The 21,290-nt window shown below is 39.0% G+C and overlaps 1 protein-coding gene across 4 annotated transcripts in view; it reads right to left on the reverse strand.

Moving 5' to 3' along the window:
* The window catches only part of B3GALNT2 (beta-1,3-N-acetylgalactosaminyltransferase 2), a 77,421-nt gene that overhangs the window by 9,426 nt on the left and 46,705 nt on the right, over positions 1-21,290 (reverse strand). For all 4 annotated transcript variants that reach the window (XR_013179180.1, XM_077168404.1, XM_077168403.1 and 1 more), the window contains one exon: positions 15,686-15,764. Coding sequence is in view for 3 of the 4 variants with exons in the window: in XM_077168404.1 (XP_077024519.1) it covers positions 15,686-15,764 (79 nt within the window). In the remaining variant the exon portion in view is untranslated. The remainder of the gene's footprint in view (positions 1-15,685; positions 15,765-21,290) is intronic.

A 21,290-nucleotide genomic window follows, 5' to 3' on the forward strand; every position in this document is an offset into this window, starting at 1 on the left:
TTCCTTCCCTCTACCTGGGACATAACTGCCAAGGGTGTAAATCTCCCTGGCAGCGTGGGGCAGGACTCCTGGGATGAGTCCTGCATCACGGGATTGAGAAAGCCTTCTTGACCAAAAGGGGGAGGAGACAAATGAGACAAAATAAAGTTTCAGTGGCTGAGAGAGTTCAAACAGAGCTGAGAGGTTATATGGGAGGTTATTTTTACGCATTATACAGATATCCCTTTTTAGTTTGTGGTGATTCAAGGGGCTGAAGAGAAAGGAACCTGAAACTGTTGAGCTGTGTTCCAGTAGCCTTGACTCTTGAAGATGATGGTATAACTATATAGCTTTTACAATGTGACCACGTGATGGTGAAAACTTGTGCCTGATGCTTCTTTTATCCAGTGTATGGACAGATGAGTAAAAAAGAAAAAAAAGGGATAATAAATAAATAAATAATAGGGGTGGACAAGGGGTTAAAAAATTGGGTAGATGGAATTACCAGTGGTCGATGAAGGGGAGGGGTAAGAGGTAAGGGATGTATGGGTTCTTCTTTTATTTCTATGCTCTAAAAATGATCATGGTGATGAATACCACACTATGTGATGATACTGTGAGGCACTGTATGCCTTGGATGAACTGTGTGTGTGTGAAGATATTGCAATAAAATATATTTTTTAAAAAAGGTGCAAAAAAAATTCTGAAGCAAATATGATGAAATGCAAATAGTCGTTAATTCTGAGCAATGAGAACACGGATGTTTCTTACAGTACTCTCTATTGTTGGTGTACTTGTTATGTTTCATAATAAAAATGATTACTAATGTGCTTAAAAGACATTTTATTTATCATCTCATGAGCTAATGAATTATTTATAACATTTGTGCAGGGACTGTCCCCAGATCCTACGGATTTAAGGCAGTAATTCTTTCACTAAAGCAGGTTGAGATAGGAATTTCTCTAATGTCTCAACCAAATTCAAGAAAATTTCTGAAAAAGAACACAGAAAGAAACTGAAAGTGATTTAACACTCTATTCTTTGTCATTGTAATGGAAGGAATGGGGGATGGGAGTCTGAGGACCTATATAATGATTTCTGGTTTTGTCACTATTTTGTGAGACACTGGACAAGTTATAACTTCTCATAAGGAGGAGGTGAATGAAATTGGTGGTTCTTAGGAACACTTATTAAAATAATAGACACCTGAGCCCTAAGCCTAAGTATTCAGATGGTCTGAGAGGAGGCCCAGGAATCTGCATTTCTGACTGTCCCTGAGGTGCTCAGGTGCAGGTGGAACACAGACTACCTACCCTTTAAGAACCATGGGCTTAAATGACCTCTGGGTCTCTTTTGTGTCTTACTTTTTATTGTAACATCCTTTTACTTTTAAGATAAATATATGCAGTTTATTCGATTCCTGGAGCCTGCCCATGCTGGGAAAAAATATATATGCAGTTTAACACTTGAAGGAAAGGTGAAAGTGTTACAAAACTGCAATAATAGGAAAATGGCTGGTAACAAGACGAGCGTAGAAAATAAATACAGGCCATTTAGGGAACAAAATGTTCTGTACTGAAAATCTAAGTATAAACTAAAATAGCTGCGTGTAGTTTTAATCCAATGACCCAAAAAGAATCATATGGTATACAGCCTCTTAAAACTGGGTAGGCTGGGCGGTGCAACGGTGGCTCAGTGGCAAGAATTCTCACGTGCCGATCTGGAGACCCAGGTTCAATTCCTGGAGCCTGCCTATACCAAAAAAAAAAGAAAAGAAAAGAAAAAAAAAACCACAATCTATTCAGGGAACTTATTAAAATACTGATATCCAAGCCTAAATTCTTATGATTCTGACTCTAATTTGATAGGGCCCAGCCATTTATTTTAGCAAGCTTCCCAGATTCTAATGCCCAATAAAATTTGGCAATTTGTGTACCTGATTCTTCTGAAGAGTACTTAGATGCTCAGATTAAAAAGAAAAAACACTTATATTTTCAGATATATCTGGTACACAAGATGCATAAAACTTCCTAGCCTGAAGAAACCATATCCATTTCTGTTTTTATCCCATTATCAAACATGTCCCCAGTTACTGCAATTATTTTAAAAATTATCATTTCTTAACAATTATATGGTTTTTCTTATATTAGGATTAGCCTTTATCATGGAATACTTGCAGTAAGAATACAAAAAAATTGAATAATACTCTCTCTTCAATCTATTCATTTAAATTTTTTTACCCTAAAACCTGAATTATTTCATGGTTGTTTGAAAGGATTTTTCCTCCCCAAACCTTATTCCTTTATACTCAGTGAGATAAAAATTATGAGTAGCTGTTCCCTGTAGAATGGTTCAATGCCAGGAGTTTCAAGAGCTCCCTGAACTAAATTTTTTTTCAAAGAGAGAAAGAGTTTATTATTAGGAGTGTAGTAATAAAGCAGATGGCCTAGAGGCCCAAAATCTGTCTCCCCAAACTGCAGTAATCTGGACAGTTCTATCAGAGAAAAAGATGGGAGAGTATAGGATGAGCACAGTGGCCCCAGATGATGTGATCAGAGGTGACCTGATCACTAAGCATGCGCAGACTGATTGCATGCTTACTGAACTAGTTTTTAAAGAGTCCTGGTAATACACACTTGAATTACTGGTGAAAGAAAGGAAGCTGCTAGACATGAAGGCCAGATGATACTACACCCACAGATGGTCTCCTAAATGGGAGCTGCTTTAGGAAATTGACTTAACTTCCATATCTCAGTTTTATCCCAGGGCTGAATTATTCCTACCCTCTTGTGAGCTAAGTTGATACCTTCCTTGGCAGTGAGGCCACACAGTTTATGAAAAGTCTCTGGAGTGGAATTAAGGAAGCCTAGATCTTAAATCTCTATCTTCAAACATAGCCAGCGTGCAAAGGGAGAAGTAAAACTATCTCTATTTGCAGATAATACAATCTTATATAGAGAAACTCATAAGAAATCCACACAAAAACATTAGAACTAATATGTGAGTTCTGCAAGGCTACCGCATATATAAGTCAAATACAAAAATCAATTGTACTTCTATACACCAGCAATGAACAAAAATAAGTCAATTTCACTTACAACATCATCAATAAGAATATTTAAGAATAAATTTAACAAAAGAAGTACAGGACTTTTACATGGAAAATTATAAAATATCATTGAGGGTGCACGGGTGGTTCAGTGGTAGAATGCTTGCTTTTCATGCAGGAGACACAGGTTCAATTTCTGGACCATGTACCGAAAAAAAAGTCACTGAAAGAAATTGCAACAAACCTAAATAAATGGAAAGACGTCCATGTTTTTGGACCAGAACACTTAAATTGTTAAGATGGCAATACTACCTAAATTGATTTACAGATCAAATGAAATCTTTCAAAATCAAAGCAAGTATGAAAGTCAGCAGTACCCCATATAGGCACTGTTTAAAAATTTGAAAAAGGGATCTGGCTTCAAGTGGAAATATGAATGAAGTTAATTTGGATAGGACTAACGTAGATAGAAGACTGGGTAAAGGATGATATTGTCCATATTTTAAAGCTTCAACCTCTGTGTGAGATCAAAGAGAGAGATGTATACTTGATGCAAAACTTATATTTTGGGTAGTATATTTCCTAATTTAACTTGTATGGTCAGTTAGGTTGAACACCATAAGTACATGGAATCTTGAATAGGGCGTGAGGTCTTGTTGGTTTGTCCAGGTTAGTTTGATACCCCGATATAGCCCAGAATAATTTGGGTAGTGAATAAAGAAATATTTGCAAGGTCTCCTTGGGGCAACTGGAAAAAGGAAGAAATATTCAACTTCCCCATTTGGAGAATTTCTGATATTCTTGCAAGCAGCAGAGACAACCAAGTCAACAGACCATGCCTTAGATCTTGGGGTTCACCCCTAGGAAACTTACTACTGCAGAGGATAGGCTGTGCCTATTTAAAATTGAGCCTAAGAGTCACCTCCAGAGAACCTCTTTTGTTGGTAAGCCAATGCAGCAAGTGAAATCACTGCCCTCTCCCTCTGCACGGGACGATTCCCAGGGATACAACTCTCCCTGGCAATGTGGGACATTGATTCCCACATTGGGAATCCCAGGATAAGTCAGGACCTGGCATCAAGGGATTCAGAAAGTCTTCTTGACCAAAAAGGGGAAAAGAGAAATGAGACAAAATAAATGTATAGTGGCTGAGAGATTTCCGAGTTGAGAGATATCCTGGAGCTTATTCTTACACATTAGATAGACATTTCTTTGTGTTTTTTGATGTTTTGGGAGTAGTTAGAAGGAAGTACCTGAAACTGTTGAGCTGTGTTCCAGTAGCCTTGATTTTTGAAGACAATCATATAACGATACGTCTTTTACCATATGCCTGTGTGACTGTGAAAACCTTGTGTCTGATGCTTTTTATCTAGGGTATGGACAGATGAGTAAAAAAAATGGATGGAGAATGAACATATAATAGGGGACAAAGGTTAGAATAAATTGGGAAATGGAAATACTGGTTAATGAGAGGGAGGGGTATGGGGTATGGCATGAGTTTTTTCTTTTGTCTTTTTATTTCTTTTTATGGAGTGATGCAACTCTTCTGAAAAATGATCATCATGATGAATGCACAACTATGTGATGATATTGTGAGCCACTGATTGTATACCATGTACGGAATGTTTTTATAAATTTATCAACAACAGCAAAAACGATCCCAGCAAGATCATCAATGCTGACCTAGCTCCAGTTTCAGAAAAAAACAGTGAACGCTGTGCCTTTTAAAAGACTCTAGAATGACAGGAGGACAGAGGGAATGCTTATTAATGAAGATACTCTTCAAATTTTAGCATTAAATCCTAAAAAGCTTGAAGACTGTTCTTATGAAGAAAAAAAGCAATTTCTTAGAGCTTATTTCCACAAGAGTACATATCCTAGTAAAATGGAAAAAGAACTGTTATCCTCAGTCTTATGGGTGTAGAAAATGATGTGGCTTCATTTTTTTTTTTTTGTAAAAAGAAGATATATCTGTATGAAAGCAATAAAAAATCACAAGTCTTCTTTGCTTTTAGGCAAAGTTCATGTCTGAACTTAAAATGTTAACACAAATTGAACTATGAGTATGAACCACAAAACGTAAAAAAAAATGTTAAGAACTCTAAAGTACTAGGTTATTGGTAGTTTTTCAACTGAGGTTTAAAATACGCTATTTTCTTCACTCATGTGTTGAACTCTGGATTTCCTTGGTCTTTATACTATTCTTTAGATTTATTTCAGGTGCTCAGAAAGACTACTATATAAGGAAGTAAATAGTTCTCAAATTATAATTTCCTGAAGTTTGCTTTCATAAGTTATTTTTAGTGTTTTTCTTCTGTCATGTAAATTAAATTGCTTGATATTTCATACATACCTTGTTTTCTTAGTAAATACTGTTTTGCCATTTAAAAAAATTTTAGTTTATTCAGAACACAGTATTTGATTAATTGCAAATTAAGGGACTGTTCTGCTTCAGTTAGCTTCACAGGTAGAAGCAAATGATAAATGTTTAGAAATGTGGGTACAGATACGCAACATGTATGTGGCTCCTCAAGGCTGCATTGCATTAATTTATACTGATTTCTTTTTTGTAATATATTTGCAGTAGATTATAATTTTATCTTTACCTTTCTCAGATTTATCATAACAGGTATGTTCTGTCATAATTCATTGAAAATAAATGATTTCCTTTGAACATGAAGTCTGGTATGAAGCTCATCTATTGAAACAGTTATTTTACAAATAAAGTAATTCTGTAGGTACAGAAATACTTTTCAGTATAGACTTTCTTCCTCTTTTTGATAAGGTGATAGGTAATTTCTCCATTTAAATGTAAAATAGTAAATCTTTAGTGCCTTTAGGATAGACACTTAAAAAACACAAAAACAAAAACTCTCTTAACCTAACTGCTCATAAATGAGTGAAAGGGAAGGGCCACATTGCTCAGGAATACATTTTTAACCCTGAGTGTGGTTACTAATTGAAATTTAAATCCAGGTTTTCAGGGGACAAAATAAAGTGAACAACAGACCAAAAGCTCCACAGTCAACATATTAAATCTTTGACCAAGTTTCCTAGAAATAAATATGTTAATACTGGGGAAATGGGGTTTTTATACCTAGGCTGTCAGGGATAGTGGGACAAGTGTGCTAGTTTGAAACTATTACGTATTCCAGAAAAGCCATGTTTCAATCCTGGTCCAATATTGTGGGGCCAGACCACCCACTATTTAGGAAACTGCAGATCATTTCCGTGGAGATGGGACACACCCAGTTGTGGGTATGGCCTTGATTAGATGGAGATGTGGCTCCACCCATTACTTTATACCAGAGTCCTTTAAAGGGGAAACTTTTTGGAGACACCTCAGATGTAGGTGCTTGGAAAACAGTTGCTTCAGAGCCAACAGAGATGCTTGGAGTGCTGAAAGGAGAGAGCAGATACCTAGTTAAGGGCGTTTGGAGCCCAGCAGACTCGCCATGTGTCTTCCCATGAGATGCTAAGCAAGCCGGAACCCAGAGGTGTATCCCAGGGGAGCTAAGTAGAGGCCTACAGATGCAGAGAGAGGAAACCACTGGCTTTGGAAGCTGGAAGCGACAGAACAGGGACAAAGACTAGCAGTCACCAGCCACATGCCTTCCTATGTAACAGACATCAGTCTTTCTTTGGAGTTAAGGTATCTTTTTCTGGATGCCTTAGTTTGGATAGTTTTATGGCCTTAGAACAGTAAACCTGCAACATCATTAATTCCCCTTATAAGAAGTCATTACATTTCTGGTATACTGCATTCCGGCAGCTTTAGCAAACTAATACAGATGGTGTGTTGCTCAAGACTAATCCTGGTTTCTCCAAAAATATAAAATTACAGAAAGCACTGAAAGCACAAATGAAGGTTATTTAGTCATATTGCTGGTGATAGGCAGCAGGGGAACCTGTCTAATAAGCAATTACTAGATATTTTGGGAGGATGTGATTTAGCCTCTGAGAAATACAATGTTACTATATGGATTTCAAAAACATATAATATTTGCATGTCATGGTTATGGTGTTCATTTCTTTTTTTTTTTTCACATGGGCAGGCACCGGGAATAGAATCCGGGTCCTCTGGCATGGCAGGCAAGCATTCTTGCCTGCTGAGCCACCGCGGCCCGCCCTGATGTTCATTTTTGAGTCAACTGTGAATCTACTCTGTGATTGTCAGTGTTGTAAATTCAAAATGAGAGCCTGTTGAATTTTATTTTTTTACCCACTGCTTTCAGAGTATCTACTTTCAATTAAAACTTGTTATTCCACTCCAAAAAAAAAAAAAGTCCCAGCAAGGTTTTTTTTTGGCAGAAATTGAAGAGCTGACTCTAAAATTCATATGGAAATGCAAGGAACCCAAAATAGCAAAACAATCCCGAAAAAGAACAAAATTGGAGACTCCTACTTTCTGATTTCAAAACTGAACTACAAAGCAAGAGTAATATAAACACTATAGTACTGGCATAAGGATAGACATATAGATCAATGGAACAGAACTGAGAGTCCAGAAATAAATCCTTGCTTTTACAGTTAACTGACTTTTTTATAAGGGTGCCAAAACAATTCAATGGGGTAAAGAACGGTCTTATCCACAAATGGTGCTGGACAACTGGATAGCCACATGCGAATGAATGAAGCTGAACTCTTACCTCACATACAAAAATTAACTCAAAATGAACCAAATAATTTTATCAAGAAAGTGAGAAGGAGAAAATATTTGGAAACCACATATCCTATAAGGGTTTAATATCCAGAATATATAAGAAATCATATAACTCAACAATAAAAAGACAAAAAAAAACTGATTAAAAAATGGGCAAAAGACTTGAACAGACATTTCTTCAAAGAGGATATACAAATGGCTAAGAGGCACACGAAAAGGTGCTCAACATCATTAGCTATTAGGGAAATACAAATCAAAACCACAATGAGATATCATTTCAAACCCACTAGAATGGCTACTATTAAAAAAGACAAAACTACAAGTGTTAGAGAGGATATGGAGGAACAGGAATGCTCACTGATTCCTGGTGGCAATGTAAAATGATGCAGCTGCTGTGGAAGATAGTTTGTTAGTTCCTCAGAAAGCTAAATACAGAATTACCATATGATCTGGCAATCCCTCTACTTGTATATACCCAAAAGAATTGCAAGTAGGAACAAATATTTGCACATTGATGTTTTGAAGCGGCATTAGTCACAACTGGCAGAAGATGAAAGCAATCCAAATATCCATTAAACAATGAATGGGTAACCAAAATGCGGTATCTATATATGTGTTAGTCTGCCAGCTGTTGGAATGCAACAGATATACCAGAACTGGAATGGCTTTTAAAAAGGAGAATTTAATAAGTTACAAGTTTACAGTTCCATGGAAGTGAAAGTGTCCAAATAAAGGAACCAACAAGAGGTTACCTTCACTCAAGAAAGACTGATATATCAGACACATCTCTGTCAACTGTGTAGTCACATGGCTGGCATCTGCTGGTCCCTTGGCTCTCTCCAGGTTCTGACTTGCTTAATACCCCATGGCAACATCTCCTGGGCATCAAGCATCTCCATGCATCTGTATCTCTGTTTTCTGACTATCGGCTCTACTCTTTCTGTCAGCTCTGACTCTCTCCAAAATGTTTCCTCTTTTAAAGGATTCCAGTAAATTAATCAAGACCCACCTAAAATGGGTGGAGTCACGTCTCCATCTAAACAAATGCCACACGCCCAACTGGGTGTGTCACAGCTCTGTGGAGATAATCTAATGAAAAGATTCCAACCTACAGTACTGAATCACGATTAAAACGCTGGGTATGTCCCTCCCTTGGGCAGGCCCATGTTAACCTAACGTATACTCTCTTCTTTTAATAAACTTTACTATTTAAGCCTACCGGCCTCTTGTCTCTAAATTCTTTTAGTTTCAAGACTATCGAACCTGGATTTAGACTCAGCTGGCACCATTACCAGCAGAGCTCTGGTTACATATTCTGGGAAGCCCGGCAGGAGTGATTTCAAAAGCTCTCAGGAGAGCAGCATCTTCCATGTAAGACAACGGCCCTTAAAACATGCGTTTCAATAACGGGTAGTGAGTTCAGCATCCTGACTGAGAGTCCCCTGGGTTGCATCCTGAAAAACTGGAATAATCTGCTGACCACTGAATTGAAAAAGAAAAAGGCAATTTCTTATTGTAACATTGCTTGGCCTCAATATAAATTGGGAGGTGGAGAAGAATGGCCAGAGAATGGCACTCTTGGCTTTAATGCCAATCTCCAATTAGATCTTTTTTTGTAAAAGAGAAGGGAAATTATTTGAAATTCCCTATGTCCAGCTTTTTATGGCTCTATATCAGGAGAAAGCCAAGAGGGAAGCTTGTCAAGTATGTTATCTTAAGGGAAAATTAAGAAATGAATCCTTTCTGTCTCAGAAAGAGGAGGCAGGTATTTTTTTTTTTTTTTAACATGGGCAGGCACCAGAAATCGAACCCAGGTCCTCTGGCATGGCAGGCAACCATTCTTGCCTGCTGAGCCACCGTGGCCCAGGAGGCAGATATTTTAAATGACCTACTGTTAGCTAAACCCCCAAAGTCTGAAACATCAAAAGATCAGGAATGATCCTTCCCTAAACCCAGACCCAGAGTCCACCAGATCTGAGACTCCCATAAACCCACCCCCTATAAAGGAAGAGGTTTCCAAGTGCACACCCTCCTTATTCAAGTCCGGCTCGACACACTCACAGTGGAGCCCCTTACCAACCCCTGGAGAAGGAAAAAAAAAAAAAAAAACTCCAAAAGAAATGGAATGAATTCTCTCCAGGAAGTAGACAATGGGGATATGAGGAACTATAAGGGTCCACATTCCTTTTTCTATGACTGACTTTGTACAATGTAAGAAGCAATTGGGAAAATTTTCTGAGGACCCCTCCAGATTTCTGGAAGAATTTAAAAACCTGCTGCTCACCTATGAGTTCACCTGGTGAGTCAAGTCATTCTCTGTTCCTATTGCACTCCCGAGAAGAAATGAAGGATCTGGGTAGAAGCCAAGGGCATGCAGACCAGCTACATGGGGAACAGCAGCACAATCTACGGCAGGGCACAGCAGGGACCGGAGCTGTCCCAAAGGCAGTTCCAGGCTAGAACAAAGAGGGCAGCAAGGTCTTGACGCAAGGGACCATATTACTTATTTAACAGAAGGTATGAAAAATGTATTATCAAGCCTGTAAATGATAACATGCTACAGAGAATAACTAAAGAAGACAAGGAAAATCCGGCTTTGTTTCAGGGGAGATTAGCGGAGGCAATAAAAAATATATACTAATGTAAATCCAGACTCTGAGGAAGGACAAATCATACTAAAAACCTACTTTACAGGCCAGTCAGCTTCTGACATAAGGAGAAAACTACAAAAGATGTCCTCAGGGCCCCAGCCGCCTGTGAATCACCTTATGAATGCTGCCTTTTCTGCCTCTAATAACTGGGACAGGGCTGCAGAGAAGAAAGAACAAGAAGAGACTGGAATAAGACAAGGTTCATAGCTTTAGCGATGGACAGTAAGCAGCCACCTCAGGCCCACTTGGGGTAGAAGCCACTGGGAAACTGTCATTGATGTGGAAAGTTGGGGCACTGGAAGCGGAAGTGCTCCCAAAGCCCAAAGGAGCCCTGAGGAGGGAGAGAGCCTCCAGGTGCCTGACCACAAGGCAGGAAGGCAAGACACTGGGCCCAAGAGTGCGTGGAGCCCTCAAGGGGGAGTGACTCCTCTATAAAAGCCCCATTGGCCGCCCCTGACCAGGACTGAAAGGGTCTGGGACCAATGGCTCCCTGGGTCTCACTGAAGAATATCAAAATTGTGGAGCCCTGAGTATCTCTAGATGTGGCAGAGAAATTCAATGGGAAGTTCTCCAAGGTCTTCACCAAACTACCCATCAAGGCAGAGATACTCTCACCACCTTAGAACAGAAAATATTTGAAGGGAAAAATTAGGCCCAAACCATTAAAAAACAGTTGAAGTCCGTGGAATCTCCAGTTGGACTCACCTATCCAGGGTCAAGCTCCCAGCCAGGATCCAGCAGAACTTCCTAACCAGAAAGAATCCTACAGCTGTCAATCATTAGATGGATTAAAATTCCTACTAAAGAAACAGAACTAAGTACAATGAGTTCTCTATCTCTCTTTAGTACTCTACTGTTCCTTGCACCCCACATCCTATCTGAACATCCCCTAAAAGGCCTCCTAAGTTACACTGCCAGTCACCTCAATCTGTCCCATTGTTGGCTGCGTCCTAAAAATTCTAAATCCACTATAGTTTGGCCAGACAACAGCACATATTGAGGAACTGCAAGTTTTTCCGTTCCTCCAGTTCTGCAACACACAGAACACTGGTCTCCTTATACAAGGAACCTTCTAGATTCCTTCCCAGGAGCACTCTCCTATCTTTTAGACCAATTTAAAGCTCATCATCCTACCACACCTACCAGTGCTATAAACTTCAAAGTAAGAACAACTCCTAATACCATTTTCCCTTTTTGCATAAAAGCAAACTCCACCAAAGGTCCATGCTTAGGAGAAATACCACCTAAGTTGTGCAAATTCATAATTTATGTCAACCCAAACGGACAAACTTGGGACCTTGAGGTAACAACCACAAGCCCCAAAAGCCAAGCCTGAGGAAGCCCAGAGAAGGTCACCTGCAAGAACCCCAACTATTTCTTCACCTCTAAATTACATGAAGCAGCAGTTATTTTCTTAGACCAATCTATGATTAACTGTCAGGATGGAGCCCAATTCTGCCAGAATAGGCCAAGCTCCGACCAAGTTTTTTCTGAAAACTACTACTCAACAAGAAGAATGATGTAAAGAAGACCGCAAAGTAACAGGTCCCTTTGTAAATGACCTGGCAAAATAAAAAGTCACTTGGCATTCTTCTTTTATGAACACCTGGAAGCACTGTCACCTCTTCTGTCACCCATAACTGTCATTTGAATGAGTCTTTCCAAAATACGCCTACATGCCCCTGAGGCAGATAAAGGGGAAAATACCTGTAGAATAACCCGAATTAGTTTCGGGCAGCCAGCGAGCTGTATTATTTCAATCTGCGGGCATCTAGCTACCCTATACTTTGATGTCACCCTCAAAGCTGAGGATTATTTTTTCTCCGCGGAACTATACCTACCTGACTTAACTCAGCAGCTGGACTGGCTCTTGCTCTGTAGCTTATGCTAGCCCAGAATTATCCTATTTACCATACTCTAACCCAGTTCCTCTTCCTTCCTTCACAATGTTGTTCCAACCAAAACGTGCATTACCTCTCCTGATTCCTCTTTTACTAGACACCACACTCGCCGCCACTGGACTCAGCATGGGAGGACTGGTTACAAGCCACCAGTTCCACCACGACCTCTCCTTGGAGCTCACACCAAGTGTAGAATCCACTGCACAAACTCTAGGCCTCCTCTGGGCCCAGACAGAGGAGCGGTGCTGCTCCAAAAGCCGAGCCTTAGATGCACTCACTGCAGCACAGGGGGGATTCTGCTTCTCACAAGAAGAGTACTGCTTTTACGTCAACCACTCAGTAGAAATTAAAAAAACCACATGGGGCCTTTGGGAACAATCCCAACAAATCAAAAACAATGCTAATAATGTCTGGGATTCTTTGCCACATCTACCTAATCAAACTACTTGGGTCCTCCCTTTTCTAGGCCCCTTAATTTCTTTTCTTCTCCTTCTTATCTTTGGCCCATGTATATTTAACCTTCTTTTCAAATTTGTTTCCAACAGACTGCAAGCATTCCATATTAAACTCATGTTCACCAGTGACAGTGAAGCCGTTCATTGTCAGACCAGTCTATTCTCACACTCATTAGAACAGAAAAAGAGTTTTACACCCTTGCAAGTAGAGTCTACCATCTTTAAAACAGCAGGGAGAAATTTCAGAAGATAGACCTTTGCCCCTCAGCACCCCTTAAAATTAAGGGTGTTCTACTCTTTCAGGGGAGAAATTGAAGCAGGACAGAACAGAGCATCAAGGCAGTGATCCCTGGTCTTCTGTTCAATTCTGAAAGAGTTAACATACAACCACCAAGTTCCTTGTTTCTTATCTAGTTCCAAAAGAACTAATACAGGGTGCAAACTTCCTGGGACAAAAAAAATCTCCCTAAAGTCCCCAAACCATTGAAACCTCCCCAAACCACAAAAACTTGTAGAATTCTGGGCCTAAAGGAAACTCCGAGTTAATGATGGGAAGCATAGGGTCAAACTGCTAGCCATTAGCCCAAAGACAAATTTCAGGTATGTGGCAACAGGCAAGGAATTCTGCTAACTATATCCTCCTAAAGCAAAGAAAACATCTCCCGAATGCCCACAGACCACCATGGGAACCTGCACAAAGAAGACACTTAGTACTCAAAGGTTACTATGGAAACCTGCTACCTACAAGACTTCCTATAAAGCGAGAAAAACCCAACCCACTCAGCGCACCCCTCCCTCGGGTATGCCTGTGTTAACTCTAACGTGTACTCTCTCTTTTTAATAAACTTCTCTTGTAACGAACTTTACTAATTATGCCTAAATAAAAAAGAAAAAGAAAGAAACAGCTGTTCCCTCAAGACTGGATAAGGGTTAAAACATGGCTTTTCTGGGTACATAATACTTTCAAACCAGCACAATATACAACAGATATTATTCAGCATTAAGGAAGAATGAACTTCTAGTTCCTGTGGCAAAATGGATGAACCTTGAGGACATCATGTTGAGTGAAATAAGCCAGACACAAAAGGACAGATATTGAATGATGTCATGGATACAAAGTAATTAGAATAAGGCAATTCACAGAGTTCGAATCTAGAATATAATTTACTAGGGGCTGGGCTGGGGGTAGGAAATGGAGAGTTTATGCTTAATTTGTACAAAATTTCTATGAGGGCTGACTGTAAAGTTTTGGAATGGTGGCACATTGTGAGACTAATTAACAGCACTGATTTATATACGTGAGTGTGGGTAAAAGCAGAAATTTTAGGTCATGTTTGCTACTAGAATAAAAATTAAAAGGTAAAACAGACCATACAAAACAGTGAATCCTATTGTGAATGATGGACTATAGTTAATAGTACAATGATGAAAATGTTCTTTCATGAATTATAACAAATATATCACACTAACGCAAGATGTTAAAAATAGGGTGGTATATGGGGACAAAAAAGTACACTCTAATGTAAACTATGGACTTCAGTACAATTATAATGTTAGCTAATAGTACAATTGTAATGTTCTTTCATCAACTGTAACCAAGGTACCACATAATGCAGAGCATGTGTGGGAGGGAATAGGCATGGTGCATATTTTTACATGATTTTCCTGTAAACCTGTAATTCCTCTAATTAAAAAAATTAATTAAAAAAATGGACTAAAGACCTAAATATAAGAGCTAAAACTATAAAAACCTTAGAAGAAAGCAAGGGAGAAAGCTTTGTAATCTTGGATTAAGCAACAATTTCTTAGATATGACACGAAAGCACAAGTGACAAAAGAAAAAAACATAAAATGGATTTCATCAAAATTTAACCTTTTGCACTTCAAAGGACAAGATACCATTAAGAAAGAGAAAAGATAACCCGTAAAACTGGAGAAAATATTTGCAAATCATATATCTGATAAAGGACTTATATCTAGAATAATAAAGAACTTCTATGATTAACAATAAAAAGGCAAATAACCCAATTAAAATCGGACCAAGGCACTAAACAGACATTTCTTGAAAGAAGTTATACAAATGGCCAAAAGCATTATGAAAAGATGTTCAATATCATTAACCACCAGGGAAATGCAAATCCAAACCACGAGATACCTTTCATATCCACTAGGTTAGCTCTAATAAAAAAGACAGACAATAATAAGTGTTGGTGAGGATGTGGAGAAATTAGAACTCTCATACGTTGTCAGTGGGAATGTAAAGTGTTACAGCTGAAACCTGCTTCTCTAAAAAAAAAAAAAAAAAGGTACAGCTGTCCCTCAAATGGTTAAACACAGAATTAACATATGATCCAGCAATTCCATCCTAGGTATTTACCCAAGAGAAATGAAAACATATGTCCACATAAATACTTATACATAAACGTTCATAGCAGCATTATTCATAACAGCCAGAACGCAGAAACACAAATGTCATCAGCTAATGAATGGATAAATGAAATGTGGTGTAGCTATGCAATGAAATATTATTTGACTATGAAAAGGACTGAAGTACTGACACACGCTACGACATAAATGAACATTGAAAACACTATGCTAAGTGAAAGAACCAGTACAAAAGACATGTTGTTATGAGTCTGTTTACATGAAATATCCAGAACAGGCAAATCCACAGAGAAAGAAAGTAAATTGTTTGTTGTCAGAGGCTACAGGGAGAAGAAAATGAGGAGCAGTTGCTAATGGGTATGGGATTACTTGCTGGAGGCAATGGAAATGTTCTGGAACTAGTGGTATGATTGCACAACTTTGTGAATATACTAAAAACTACTGCATGGAACATTTTAAAAGGGTGAATTGTATGGTATGTAAATTATTTCACAATAAACCTATTATTTTTAAAAATGGGCAGAAAAATTCACCTCTCATGTCAGCTTATAAAAATTAGATACAGGTGATTCAGCAGTTCAACTTTCACTTAGCAGACTTACCCTGAATAGTATAAATAAAACCTCCCGCAACTCCCTCCACACCTTCCATGAATTCATGAGGCAATGCACCCTCTCCAATCTGAAAGAAATGAGATAGAAGTGTTCAATATGTTTCATTAAATACATTTATTATATTTTAAAATTGACTTGGCAAAAGACTTAATAATGTGCCTTCACAGTAGGTAAATCCACCTAAGATGGTTGCTACACTAGAGACTTGTAACATCAGGATAACATACAGCAGTCTCTCTCTCTTTTTTTTTTACGTAATTACAATATTAAACATTAGATTTACTCACTAGTTCATACTGTGCTGAAAATTTCAACTTACAAGGAATCACATGTTGCTTTTTCTCCCAGAATAGTACTTTTTTTTTTTTTTTTAAATATTACCACCTTTGGTGGCTTAGAGATTAAAAATTCCTATGACTTCAAATACATCTAGGCATATTTTAAAGTTAGATTTCCATGCAGGAAAAAGCACCCCCCTAAATGAATAAAACAGATCAGACAGATTCTACTGATTGCTGATGTCACTGAAGGTGCCTAGAGACCACTGCGCTAACAACGAAGAACAGGCCCTTCGACACCTTGAGGCTCTTTTAGCAAAGATTTATGTCTCTTCACCTCACAAGTTACCCCATGCCCTCGGTTAAAATGAAATGTTTTATTTCTGTGGGCAGCGCACCAATAAGGCATATCTATTGGAGCTATTCTTCACCTGCTGTAGGGCAGATCAGAAACAGTTATGGTTTAGTATGTTCATAGTGTTTCTTCTACACACTCACACTCATCTAATTAAGAGGATTATTACTTGGTTATTCCTCTTTTAAATATCTTTTTAGCAGACTGTATTATAAAAAGCACTACTTTTGTGATGATGTTCTGAGGGCAATGTGGTAACTTACCATGTAATTTAAAATATGGTTCGTATTGAATGCTGAGGAAATTACAAAAGTTGGATGCTATAGATCCCAATTTTGTTGTCCCATAAAAAGTTGTTAACTCGTTAATTTTTATTTTATAATCTACATTGTTTTGGCTTGTTTAGAACTTGTTGGTGCTTTTTATTAACTTCTCTCTAAAAGGTCAGAGGTTAACTTTTTTTTTAACTTATAAGCAGTGTTGCTTTTATTTTATTTATTTATTTATTCATTTTTGTATGGGCAGGCACTGGGAATCGAATATTTCTTTAGTATGGCAGGCGAGAACTCTGCCACTGAGCCACCGTGGCACACAGGTTAACTTTTAATTTGGTTTCTAAAATATTTACTCCTCATCACTTGCTAACAAAGGAGCAAGATTTAGTGAAAACTTTCAGCTCTATGTAATTATGATAAAAAAACCTTCATTTGTATATGCTATTTCTTAGAGTAGGCTACTAAGTTATCCAATTTCTTTTTTAGGGTAACTGAATGTTAAGCTATCTTTAATCCTAAACTATATGTACCCACAAAACAGATGATTTGAGTCTTTCCCTTTGAACCTGGTCCTCAGTGCAAATTTAAACTTGTTCCTTTTGTGTAACTAACTCAAATACTACAGAATTCCAACACATTTCTGATATTTTAAGTTTCATAAAGAGAAAAGGAGAAAAGATATTAAAGATACATGCCTTGAAAATAAAAATAAAAAATATATTTCACAAAACTTCTGACCTTAAATAAAGGACTTTTCATAATAAAGGATGAAATTCCTAAAACCTTAACATGGGTTTTCCATTTGCTAAAGCTGCCGGATTGCAATATACCAGAAATGGACTGGCTTTCACAAAGGGGATTTATTACATTACAAGTTACAATTCCAAGGCTGTGAAAATGTCCAAATGCAGCAAGAGGGTACCTTCTCTCAAGGAGGGGTGATTGGGTCCTGGGTTACATGGTGATGTCTGCCCTTCTCTCCCGGCTTCTGGGTTCAAACGACTCTCTCAGCAACTTCTGTATCTCCAGACGTCTGTGTCTTGGTTTCATCTCTCTGCCCTCTGTGCCAGCTCTGAGCTCTTGCTATGCTTTCTGCCTTTTATTCTCTTCATACAGGGCTCTAGTAAAAGGATTAAGACCCACCTTGAATTGGGTGGGTTGCATCTCCATGGAAACAACCAAAAGGTAATAATAGGTCTGTACCCACAAGATTGCATTAAAAGAACATGGCTTTTCTGGGATACATAATTTCAAACCAGCACATTCCGCCCTCTGGACCCCCAAAAGACATGTTCATTCCGAAGGCAAAATACATTCATTCCATTACAAAATCACAAAAACCTTAACCCATTTCAGTAACAATTCAAATACAATACGAAGTCTGAAACAGTACAAAATCTCAACAAAGTCAGCTACAGGCATGGTCTGTTCTAAGGCAGAATTCTCCTCTGGCTGTGGACCTGTGAAACTCAGGATAAGTTATCTGCTGTCAATATACAAAGGAGGGACAATCATGGGATACATGTTTCCATTTCCATAGGAATAAAAGGAAAACAGGGGTTACTGGACCTAAACAATTCTGAAAGTCTATAAGGCATACTTCATTAGATTTCAAAGTCTGAGAATCATTCACAGAATGGTATTTCCTACTCAGGGCTTGAGAAAGCAGCAGACCCACACTTTTCAAGGGTTTGCACAGTGACCCTTTTCTCTCCAAACAAAAGGGGTGAGGGTTTTAACATATCCAAGCATTGGGGAGACCACCTTGTTCTTGGCCCACCCTCCTCAAGTATCAGGGTGGGACCTAGGCTCTCTGCCATTTCTAGGGCACCTGCTCAACCCCTTCAGAACAGTGGGGTGTTAGCCAGGCTCCCCACAATCCCTGGGAAATGTGCTCTACTCTCTCTGAGGCCTGAGGGGACAATACTTTTCCTGTACAATGAAGTGGAAGGCCCTCCCTCTCCTTCCAGGCCAAACTCACCCTCTCCACATGCATGAGTGAATCTGCTCTCCTGGTCCAAGATTCCCTGGTTTCAGACGTTAGCCTCCACGGTTCTGCCTTTGAAGTCATTTTTCCTTCAATCTGTCCCTTTTAGTCCAGGTTGGCAGTCAGATCTCACAAAAAACTTGACTTGTCATGCAGTATACATGGATCAAAAACTTCAGACAATAGGACTTTCCACAAATCCTTTCTAATGTGCTCATTTGAAGTTGTACCCCCAGACAAGCCACGTTCTTCTAATCCAATCTTTTGGGTGCAGATCTATTGTGAATGGGATCTCCTGACTAGATTGTTTCAAAGGAAATGTGACCCTGCCCATTCAAGGTGGGTCTTAATTAGCTGTTTGGAGTCCTTTAAAAGAACATCTTGGAGAAGGCTCACACACTGATGCTTGGAGATGCTGAGAGAGCCATTTGAAACCAGAAGCCCAGAGACAAGGACACCAGACGTCACCTCGTACCTTCCAATGTGGTAGAGGATTCCTGGACTTGATCAGCTTTTCAAGAGTGAAGGTGTCCTCCTGCTGATGCCCTAATTTGGACATTTTCATGGCCTTAGAATTTTAACTTGTAACTTAATAAATCCCCTTTATAAAGGCCAATCCATTTCTGGTATACTGCATTCTGGAACTTTAGCAAACCGAAACAGATTTTGGTAACAGAGAGGTGGGGAATTGAGGTTTGCAAATACCAAAGGTGTTAGAACAGCTTTTTATATGGATAAAGGGAAGTTTCTGGAAGAATTGTGAGGAGGTGAATAAGGAAAAGTCTGGCTTGCTTTGAAGAAACTGCTGGTAGAAACATGAGCACTAAAGGTGCTTCCAAAGGGAACACAGAAATGTGTGTTTTTGCAAACTGGAAGGAAGATGATCTTTGTTTTAAAGTGGCAGAGAATTTGGTAAAATTGAGTACTGGTGTTGGATGGAAGGCAGAATTTCAAAGCGATGAGCTTAGATATCTAGCTGAGGAAATTTCCAATATAAGTGTGGAAAATATGGCCTTGCAGCTTATAATAAAATATAAAAGAAAAGAGACAAGCTGAGTACTGAAATCTTAGATACAAAGAAACCAGATATTGATGATCTGGAAAATTCTGGGCTTCCAGAAAGTGAGACCCTGGAGAACAATACCCCAAGTGAGGATTTAACCAAACATGGAAACAGTCAGCCATTACTGGACAAGCCAGGATTAGAGATGGAATTATTTAGAAAGGTTTTGTGGAAAGCCTACTGTCTAATGATTATGATCCCTGTGTGCTGCATGGAAAACCAACACATTTTTTTGTGAGATCTAAAGTGGAACCACTGCCAATCTGGACTTAAAGGGGCAGAAAAGGGACAGATTGAAAGAAAAGTGACTTCAAAGGTAGAACTATGGAAGCTAAGGTCTGCAACCAGGAAATCTCAGGCCATGAAAGCAGATCTACCTATGCATGTGGAGAGGGTGAGTTTGCCCTGAAGGCAGAGGATGGACCTTTCTCCCTGATGTTCATTAAGAGTTTTGCCACCTCAAGCCTCAGAGAGAGTGGGGCTTATTCCCTGGGGACTGGGGAGAACCTGGCCACTACCCCACTGTTCTGAAGTGGTTGAACAAATGCTCCAGAGATGGTACAGAGTCTGGGTGCTACCTAGATGCTTGGAGAGGTTAGGGCCAAGAACCTGGTGGTCTCCACAATGCTCCCTAATGATCCAATCCTCATCCCAGTATTTGAAGAGAGAGGGGCCACTGCTTAAGTCCTTAGAAAGGGTGGGACTGCTGCTCTCTCAAACTTGGAAGCTAAATGATTCTCAGACCTTAAAATCTAATGGAATTTGTGCTGCAGGTTTTTGGAATTGTTTGGGTCACATGAATGGTGCTTTCCTTTCAATTTCTTCCTATGCAAATGTTTACACTATGACTGTTCCTCCTTTGTTTATTAGCAGCAGATAACTTGTTCTGAGTTTCATGGGTCCACAGCCAGAGTATTCTGCCTTAGAACAGATCATGCCTGTAGCTGATTTTGATGAGACTTTGTACTGTTTGTGACTTGGTATTCTATTTGTATCATTAATGAAATGGTTTAAGGCTTTTGTGATATTGTGATGGAATAAATGCATTTTGTATATGAAAAGAACATGTCTTTTTGAGGTCCAGAAGGTGGATGTGCTGGTTTGAAATTATTATGTACCCCAGAAAAGCTGGTTCTTCTAATCCAGTCTTCTGGGGGCAGACCTACTGTTGGATGGAAACTTTTGATTAGGTTGTTTCCATGGAGATGTGACCCCACCCATCAAGGTGGGTCTTAATTACCTTATTGGAGTCTGTTAAAAGGAGACTATTTAGAAGCCTCACACACAGGTGCTTGGAGATGCTGAGAGAGTCATCTGAACCCAGAAACTGGGACAGGGCAGTAGATGTTGCTACATGCCTTCTTGTGTGACAGAGAAACCCCGGACTTTATCAGCCTTCCTTGAGTGAAGATATTCTCTTGTTGGTGCCTTAATTAGGACATTTTCATGGTCTTAACATTTTAACTTGTAACTTAACAAACCCCTTTATAAATGCCAATCCATTTCTGGTATACTGTATTCTGGCTGCTTTAGCAAACTGAAACAATGGGCTACAAGGCCAAGTATAGAATTACATATGAATTTGAGTCTATTTAATGTTCTGCTTATTCAATGGACTGTAAGTTCCACTGTGGG

This window comes from Tamandua tetradactyla, chromosome 7, assembly GCF_023851605.1.
Source record: "Tamandua tetradactyla isolate mTamTet1 chromosome 7, mTamTet1.pri, whole genome shotgun sequence".
Classification (NCBI taxonomy): Eukaryota; Metazoa; Chordata; class Mammalia; order Pilosa; family Myrmecophagidae; genus Tamandua; species Tamandua tetradactyla.